The 9887-nt window shown below is 43.5% G+C and overlaps 1 protein-coding gene across 1 annotated transcript in view; it reads right to left on the bottom strand.

Moving 5' to 3' along the window:
• The window catches only part of ZNF454 (zinc finger protein 454), a 22194-nt gene extending 14769 nt beyond the window's left edge, over window positions 1-7425 (bottom strand). The window contains exons 1-4 of the mRNA XM_004387147.2: window positions 7225-7425; window positions 6168-6304; window positions 3743-3869; window positions 2999-3088 (exon numbers count right to left, since the gene is read on the bottom strand). Coding sequence (XP_004387204.1) covers window positions 2999-3088; window positions 3743-3869; window positions 6168-6200 — 250 coding nt within the window. The 5' untranslated portion in view covers window positions 6201-6304; window positions 7225-7425. The remainder of the gene's footprint in view (window positions 1-2998; window positions 3089-3742; window positions 3870-6167; window positions 6305-7224) is intronic.
• Window positions 7426-9887: the final 2462 nt, after the last annotated feature.

Raw genomic sequence — 9887 nt, 5'->3', positions numbered from 1 at the left:
TGCCTCAACTATTAATATAAACTGGAACAACTGATTTGGTCAGCAATCTGGTAATATCTAGTGACGCTGAAGAAGTATACACTGTTAAGCCCAGCATTTCTACCTCTATGAATACACCTAAAGAAACTCAAACAAGGCCCATGTATATAAGGACATACGTATACAACAAATATTCAGGTCAGCATTACTCACAACAGCAAAAAGACTAGAAACAACCTACATGTCCATCAGCAAGAGAATGGCTAAATTAAGGTATAGTCATTGAAGGAATATCAAAGTGCAGATTAAAAAGTGAACTATAGTTATATGGATTTTAAAAAAGCAAATTGTGGAATCAATAGTACAATTTATTTATACCAAGTTTTAAAGAATATAAAGCTAAATAATTTTTGTTTAGTGCTACATATATATGTAGTAAAATCACAGAGAAAAGCACAGGAGAGGCCAGTGAAAAATACAAGCTACTGACTCTGGTATAAAGGAGGAAGATGTGATCAGGAGGGGCACATTGGGACTTCAAATGTGCTGCTATGTTCCATTTCTTAAGCTGGATAGTGGAGTCTGGGGACCGTTCCCTTATCATTCTTTAAGCTGTTCAAAAGTATTATATATTCTCTTTTGTATATAGGATATACAGTATTTAGTATAAATTTATCTCAAGTAAATAAAGGAAATGATAATGCTAACTGCAGCAATAAAATTACAACACACAAGAGTGATAAAATAAGAGATGGTTCTTTAAAAAAATTCCCAGCAAATTTAAGAGAAAAAAAAACATGCAGATAGATTGGAAACGATAAAGAGGACAAAATATAAAATGCTAAAATTGTACATTAAACTATGCACAGTTGTAAACTAATCATGTTATAGCTCAAAAAAGACAATTTAATTCTAAAAGGCAAAATGTATAATTGGTATAACAAAAAGAAACCTAAATGGATTGATAAATAATAAAGAAATTATAAAAGTTATTAGCAAACTACCCATATTAAGGCATCAGGTAATTTTCTTTAAGTTTGCTGAGTAAACGATTTCTGTGTAATTAAAGCTATTTTGGGGAAGGGAACACAATGGTTTGAGAGTCTAATGCGTTCATGCTAATCCTGACTGTGCCACTTAATAGCAACATTAAATCAGCCCAAATTAGTTAACCACTCTGCGGCTCAGTTTTCTCTAAAATGGGATTAATCACACTTGCTTCACAGGCTGCAAGGATGAAATAGGGCAGCTACTGTAAATTATCCAGAAATCACTCAGCGCATGCTGACCCCCTGTGCTCAAACGTTAGCTCTCTCTTCCCTCTACTATGTTATGGGCCAGAGAATAGAAAAATTAAAAAGAAAAGATAACTGTCAGAAAAACTTTTTCTTATTATGATTAAAATAAGTATCTACAGGTAGTCCCTGATTTATGACGTATTTGAGTTACGAGGAACTGCACTTACAACCTGTCTGGTTTTTTCTTTTTTTGTACATCTTATTGTTAGTAATATGCACTATATACAATGTTGCAGCCTGTAGTTTACTGATGTTATCATTCTTAGATGTTCACTCACTGATGTTCAAGGACAAATAAAGATGGATTTATAAAGATGCTGATAATAAAAGGCAACAATAATGAAAACTAAAAAAAAAAAAAAAATGAGGTATCCAACTTATGTTAGAAGCAACTTATGACCTAGTCCTCAGAACAGAACCCCATTGTAAGTCAGGGACTACCGGTATTCTAAGTCAAGAGTAATTACTGCAACAACGGAAAAGTTCTTGATCGAATCCCTTGTAAACCAGAAATAAAATCTATTATTATTGTTGAATATGATTTTTGAAGTCCAAACCAGTCATTAAGACAGGAAACAGAAATAAGAAAAAATAAAAAAAAAAATGAATCCAATGAACATTTTCAGAATTAAAGAGAGTGGTAAGACGGGAATAAAGTTTGGAAGTGACTAGTATTTCTTCATGGCAGCAATGTCTAGTTATAAAAACAAAAGATAATATGGTTCTATTCAAATATAAAAATATAACTGTAATGGGAAGTGGAGGAAAAAGCAGTAAAACTTCACCAGGAGATACAAAATAAGACTTCTTTCCACGTCTGATTGGCTAGCTGCTAATCATCCTTCATAAATCAGCTCCATCTCCAAGCACTTCAGAAATGAGATGGGCTATAATAGCGAGTTGTGAAAGGTACCTGAGGAAGGGGTTGAACCTTCATGTTATCACTCAAGGAACAGCCACTAAACCGTCATGTTCTCTGTGTTCCCAGTCAACAAATCTATGCCGATCATGGTGCCACGTGGCAGTGATACAGCAAAACATGAGATAAACATGGTACCCAACATCATGGTGCCTAAGACCCAGCGTGGTGCTTGGGAAAAGGTGGAAGATGATTAAATGCTGGTTGAATATATGAATGCATGCATGAGCAAATATAAAGGCAGCAAGAGAAATGTAACATGTTTAACTGAAAGAAGAGATGTCTTAATGGGCACTTGAAAGTTGGATCTTAAGGCTAGAAGCGGCCCTGATGTTTGTAACAACGTGTGGTTTCAGAAGCAAAAGTATGATTACATACCGGTCATTACAAAGAGGCAGATTAAAGCCAGATGATGTATAATGTCAGCAAAAAGTAGGCTCCTTTTCACTAGAGAAGTTCCAGCAGAGATTGCACTGTCAAGTACTTAACAGCCCACTCAAGCCACCCAGTTAACATTTTAGGTCTTTTCCAAACCAAAGACCCTATTAATCTATGCCAAACAGGGAGAGAAGAAAAATCATGGAGAGGAAGGCCAAGCGATAGACGCAAACTGCAGCCAAGAAAGGAGTGCAACAGTCAGACAATGAATACTGGGACAAATGTGGCAACAATGTACAGAGGTGAACGAGAAGTGAAAAGATGTGCATTTCTCAATGCACAGGCCTGGCACATTTGCTGAGCCACCACACCAACCCTGACCAGCAGGGTTCCTCCCAATGCCTCCCACAGGTGTGATTCTTACCAAGACAGGAGTGTCCCGAGGTGTCCTCCAGCATCCATTCTTCCCCTACTCTCATCTGGGAAAACATATCTGGTTTGGGTCCTAAAAGTCCTGTTTTTGAGGGAAAAAAAAAAATGATCCATATCTGTTCAGGCCAGAGATAAAATCATTGTAGTCCTCAATCTAGTCCTCAGAACTTCCTGGAAAGTGTGACTTGATAGGAAGGTCCAGGGAGATGCAAGGGACAGCTGGATGGATTCAACATCATGTTCCCAGCAGGACGAAATGATGGCTTGGGCCTGACACAATCTGTTCTCAGGTACCTCCCCTACTAGAAGGGATGGAGGATCCCTAGTCCCCTTTGAGGCATCTGCACTTGGGCTTCAGAAGAGTCCTGGGCCTGGGACACTAAGGATAGGTAAGTAGCAGTCAACATCCTCAGTTGGCCTATTTCCAATCCAGTCTTCTATATGGTACCAGTTCCAGTGTCCCAACCAACCAAAACCAGCTGCTGTCAAGTCGACTCCAACTCATGGAGACCCCATGTGTGTCAGAGTAGAACTGCGCTCCATAGGGTCTTCAATGGTTGACTTTTCAGAAGCAGGTCTCCAGGTCTTTCTTCTGAGGTGCCTCAGGGTGGACTCAAACCTCCAACCTTTCAGTTAGCAGCCAGTTCATTAACCGTTTGCACCACTCGGGGACTCCAAAGGATCCCAAACAGATCCCTAAATCTAAAGATAAGCCTTCAGAGGCTCCCCATCTTACCTACGGAGACCAGGTTGCTGTAGTTCTCCAGCATCACATCCCTATACAGGGCCCTCTGGGCCAGGCTCAGGTGCCCCCACTCGTCCTGGCTGAAGAGCACGGCCACGTCCTTGAATGTTACTGATTCCTGTAACAGCAAACCGATTCTTGTTGACAGGGGCTACCCCTTCATACAGCAATCTGGGAAAGGCTGACTGGAGCTTGTTGAGATTCACAGGACCGTTAATGTACAGGGAGCTGGTGTTCTGTGACAAGTAAGCATTTTTTTTTGAGCAAATTTATTTTAATACATCAGAGAAACAAAGATCCTATAAACCCTTTATGTATAGTTATAAAAACTAAAACCAGTTGCCATTGAGTCAATTCTGACTCATGGCGACCCCCTGTGTATCAGAGTAGAACTGTAATCCACAGAGTTTTCAATGGCTGATTTTTCAGAAGTAGATCACCAGGCCTTTCTTCTGAGGTGCCACTGTGTGGACTCAAATTCCAACTTTTTTTTTTTTAATTGTACTTTTAAGTGAAAGTGCAAGTAAGCATTTTTTAAGGGTCTCCTAGGGGCCTAGCTTGCATTAGACCTTGCCCCCCACTTCGAAGAGATATATATATTATAGAAAATATACGATTCCTCAGCACTGGGACTTTATACTTGGCTGTTTATTTTGCCCAGAACACTGTTTCCCATTTCCCTCAATCTGCCCTCCCCTCCCCCTAGCCTCACTCCATAAGACTAAATCCTACTTCAGGTCTCAGCTTAGACCTCCCTTCCTCAGCACAGCCTCCCTAACTGCTCCTGTAGTTGCTTATGCAGGCTCATCGAAGGACTGTCCCATTTTATTGTGATTTTTGGTTTACTTTTGTTCTCCCCCACTGGACTGTTAACTCCAAGAATGTATGGACCATTTCTGTGTCTACCTTGTCTTTCTAGCACCTAGAATACGATCCATATACTCAATATCTATTCTTTGGTACTCAGCAACTCCTGCTTTTTTTGAACTGCTCTCCTGCCCACCCCTAAAACATACACACAGTTCCATGGAAATAATCATTCTGTACAATGTGATCTTGTTTCCCCTCTGATCACAACTAGGCCTTCTCTTGGAAACTCTGAAATAGGGACAGAGAGAAAACAGTCTCTCTCAGGGTGCCTGAAATCTAACATGTGAAACTCAGTAGCTATTACAGCTGTGGTCTTCCTTGTAGGTTGAGAAGCAAAGAAAGCTGGTATGCACTGAGAAAGAAAGAATAAGCAGAAGCAAAGAGAAGAAAGCCAAGGGTCCAAGAGAAAGGGCTTTTAGGGTTTTCTAGGCTATTCCAGACCCCATTTCTACAGCCAAAGTTCAGCTGCATCCTTGCCTTTGGATTTTAGAAGATACCTTGGAATCTTCCCGATAAATGCTTGTTTTTGCTTAAGGCAGTTTGAATTAGATTTCTGTTACCTGCACCCAACACCTTGCACATAGCAGGTTTTAAGAAACACTTCTTGGATTGAACCCACAAATTTGTCAGGGACTATTGTTCATCTTTGTATCTCTAACATAGATCATAGTACCTGAAACATTTAAAATTCCTAACATATGTCTGTTGAATGGCACCAAAATAAGGCAGCTTGTGAACATGAAATAAATGTGTGACACAGACAATAAATTTGAGGAAAAGGTTAGGTCACAGTTGACTGGCACCGTGCAGACAGGCGTCACAGAAAAAGTGGTGCTGGAAATGGGCCCTAAAGGATGAGTCAGAAATCGAGAGGAGTGTGAGTAGCTGCTGGGCTGTAATTGGGATGAACATGGCACCTTCAACCGGCTGCTCATCCCTTCCAATGATTTCTGCCACAGATTCCTGTTCTGGAAAAGTTTAAAAGTAAAGAAACATGTGCATGCGCATCAGAATATATATATTCAAATGAATGCTGTCCCTGTCAAAAGTAGAGTCCATACCCTTCTTCTAAAGAGACTGGCACTGCTCAAAGCTTTTGAGGAATTTCTTGAGCTTGGAAGTAGTCACTTGAATAAGTTCATTCGTACTCAGTAGAAATTAAAAAAGCAAATGCCACTTTTTAAAAAGTCCAGTAAATCTCACCTCCCCAAGAAAGGTTTTAGATTCCTCTCTTCTCAACTCTTGTGTTAGCCTTCACCACTTTAGACCCCTAATCTTACTGGCTAGTGGAAAGAGGGCAGGTTTTCATATCAGACCGACCTGGGTTCCAGTCCCAGCAGTGCCACTTTGACCTTCAGCAAGTTACTTAGCTCCAACATCCATTAGGATGAGCCTAATGTTGGAGGGTCGGGGGAGGACTGGAGTCTGAGCTCTGAGTGAGACTGGATTGGGAAAAAAGCGAGAGAAAAGCTCCTGGTCAGGGGAAAGAAACATGCCCACTTTCTTCAAATCTAGAAGGCAATTTAGGGGGGAAAAATCCACTTACCTGGACCACAATTGGCAGGCGCCTGACAGCCATTCCTTCTTCCTTGATGAGTCCTCTCAGGGAACGGCAAAGCTGTGAGAAGGCAGGTCTGGAGCTTTCCAGCTGCCAGACTCCTCAGGCTAGAAATTCATGCACACCTGTGGTGAGGAGAGGCCGGGTCACCGCAGTCCAGAAGGAGGTTGCATGCATTCACATTCTAGGAGTCCTCCAATAGCCTGAAACAGTGGAATCTTTATTCCCAATTCTTTGTCCTCACTCCCTCCACTTGTAAAGTGAATCGCTCACCATGCTGCTACTGTTTTACCTCACACCTTTTCCCTAACATCTGAGTCAAATCCTCCCTATCTCCCTTTCTCCATTCTTAAACACACTGACTTCTTGCAGAAAGCTTGCTCCAGCCCCAGGACCCAGGCTTTCAACCTACCCTCTCACCTCTGCCCTGAAACTATGGTAAGAGGTCTCCAGTGAAGTGTGTCTCCTAGGACATCTGCCTAATCCTGGGAGGGGAGGGCTGGAGAGGAAGTGTGGGAAAGAGAGCCTTCCTTCTTCTCAAAAAGGAGGCTAAGAAGGCTGGCTCTGGAGTTCATTGTCAAAGACTCTCAGACTAAACCCTTCTCTGGTCTCAGGCCTCTTGCCTCCCAAGCTCACTCTCTGGGGTCCAGTTTGGGTGATCTGGAGTCAATGGTGAGCCAGAAGCAGTGTATGTGTGTATGTGGAAGGGAGGGGCTAGGAATCTTGTTCACTTAAACCACCCTCCTCTCCTCTGCGGATCTGCTGCATTGGCTGCCCCTGCCCTCCGCGAGTTCGTCAGAGGGTTGGCGCCACACGTGCGGTATCTATCACGAGAGCGTAAACCGGCTTCCCGGAGTCTGCTTAAAACATGCCAGAGGCCCTGGCCCCATCCTCCTCCACATGCACTCAGAGATTCGGACCTTAACTCAAGATGCCCACACCTGGCAGCCCTCCCTTTTTCTCTTTGGAATTAAATCGCAGACATACATCCCGGGGGCTTTGGGGGCATTAGACCACGTCCTCCTGAACTGACCACGACCCGGACCTACTCGGCTTTCCCTCCGCCCTTCTTCCGTGGCCCGACCACCCCGCGGCCGCTCCCCTCTCTCCCTGTGCGGCGCTGGCCACAGTGCCTGGTCACCACCGAGATGCCCTTCGAAGAGCCTCTGCCTGCGGTGAGTTTGCAACCGCCACATCGCAGTCAGAACACAACGAGCGGGAGTCTGCGGCCCGAGAACGAAACTGCGCTTGCGCGTTGCCCTGGGAACCGCTGAGCCGAATCCCCACAAGTCTTAGTGCTGCAGCGCTTCAATCTCCCAGACTCCACTTCTCAGAGGGGAGACTCGGCCGGCGAAAGTGATGTTGTGCGCCTGCGCAAAAAGCGGTCGAGGCTTGCGTCTTTCCGCGTTGAAACTACATTTCCCAGAGGCGTCCGTGGGACGTCGCTGTTCGGGGCCCACTACACCTGTGTACTGGTTCGGCGCTGTCTGTTAGTAGTGGGATTCGGTCTCTACTTTGAAATAACGCCCAGGAAGATATAGACCTTCGAAAAGTTGAGGATTAAAGTAGGTTAGTCCCAGAGAGCGACGCCTAATCCAGTGAGGAGGACAGATCGGGAAAAGTCCCCAAGGAGAAGAGGCGATTAGGCAAAAAAGCGCATTTCTGACGGAGAACTGCGTCCGAAGAGATGTGAAAACGCAACGGGACCCCCTTGGCACCCGGGAAGCCTGAAATATATTCAGTCTGGCAAGGCAGTCGGGCCAGTGCTGGTTTGGTCGAGAAGTGACAATAATTATTTGCGTTTGTGGGGCACGGGGAGGACAGCGATGTCAGATCAGTCAGGAGGCTGCCGCGGCGATTCAGAACAGAGCTGATGGTGGCTCAAACCTGGACGGTGGCCATGGGGACCGGGGGATGGGTGAGAAATGTTGAGGAGGTAGAGTTGACTTCTTTCTTGGTGACTTAGCAAGCATAGGGGGTGAGGGAGAGGAAGGAGCCAGGCCGCCGAGGGGTCTCTATCTTGCACTGTCTGGTGATATTTAGAGAAGGTGGGATTTATTTTTGTTGATAGTATTTTGCGAGGGCGGGCAAGGATGAGATGATGTATAGGAAAATAAAGCTGGAGATATTTAGTTGTCTTTGAAAACACACTTTCATGGAGCGCAGGAAGGAAAGAGGATTGTTAACTTTGTCAGTGATGAGAAAAATTCAAGAATGTGACCGGCGGCTTGTCAAGGAATTGTCGGCCACCTTTTAGGAAGCAGTGCCAGTGATTTCATGTGACACTACAGCATTCTGTTTTGTTTTATTGACAATTTCATTCTATAGACACTCATGGAGCACTTATATGTGTCAGACACTATTCTAGGAGCTGGAGAACTAGCAGTGAAAACCCTGCGCTCATGGAGGTTTAACTATTAGTCAACGAAATCAATAAAACAAATAAATAGAAAATATAGTAGTACGTAGTGATAAATGATGTAAAAAATGTAAAGCTGTGTTAGGGGTTAAAGTGTGAAAGGGGACGGGTTATTTTAAATACTGGATACTGGGAAGTTATTTGAAGAGGTAACGTTTGAGCAGAGATTTGAGTACAGTGAGGGAGGAAACCATGTGAACATCTAGGGTAGAGCCTTCTAAGAGAAGGGAACAAAAATGATGTCCAGAGATAGAAGTGTACTTGGTGAGTCAGAGACTTAGCAAGACCAGTATGACTGGAGAGGGCATAGTGAACAAGGGAGAATGGGAGGTGAGGTTGAAGGGGGGTACTTGAGGCCTTGAAGGCCATGGTAGGAACTTTGGATTTATTATATGTATGATGGAAAACCATTGGAGAGGTTTAAGCAAAAGAGTAACATGGCTGAGCACATTTTGGCAGACTTGTGTGTCAACTGTGGGGTGAACAGACTATGTTGAGGCTAGAAGGAATCCAGGGAAGTCAATCTGGAGGCTGTTACAGCAATGCAGGTGAGGGACAGCCTTCCACAATTATATAACCTTTTTACAAGGCATTTGCTTTGAGAGCCTAGTGATTCTAAGATACTTAAGGGTTCTGGAGACCGTGCTAAGGTGTTTGGGTATTCTGTTTTTAGGCATAACTCCCCATCCATCCCCCAAAACAAAACAAAACAAAAACAAAACACCAAACCCACTGCTGTCTGTTTGATCCAGACTTATGGCGGCCCCATAGGGTTTCCAAGACTGTAAATCTCTATGGAAGCTGACTGCCACATCTTTCTCCCACAGCTGCTTGTGGTTTAGAACTGCCGACCTTTTGGTTAGCAGTTGATCACTTTAACTTAACCACTGTGCCACCAGGGCTCCTTAGGTATATGAGGATGATAATGTCAAAGACAGAAATTGATAGTAGATATCTTGCTTTGATTTTGGGTGTTTCTTACAAAACCAACCAGTCACTTTAAAGAGATTCCTGATCAAAATTAATCCTCCAGTGGCTTTTCTGTTACCCCAAATTGCAAATCCTTTCTTTCCTGTTCGAAGTCAAGCTTACTAAATTCGAATGTCAAAAGATATGGCTGAATGGAGGGGCATCCATCTTGTGCCCTGATATCAGTTGATCTCAGTAAAAGGGGGAGGGCAGTGTTAAATCAGTCATGTTAAGATTAGCCAATGGTTGATCTTCTATATTTCTCCCTTCTGGTGGTGTAGTGGTTAAGAGCTACAGCTGCTAACCAACAGGTCAGCAGT

This window comes from Trichechus manatus, unplaced genomic scaffold, assembly GCF_000243295.1.
Source record: "Trichechus manatus latirostris isolate Lorelei unplaced genomic scaffold, TriManLat1.0 scaffold00181, whole genome shotgun sequence".
In the NCBI taxonomy this organism is placed as follows: domain Eukaryota; kingdom Metazoa; phylum Chordata; class Mammalia; order Sirenia; family Trichechidae; genus Trichechus; species Trichechus manatus.
This window is presented reverse-complemented; position numbering and strand designations above follow the sequence as displayed.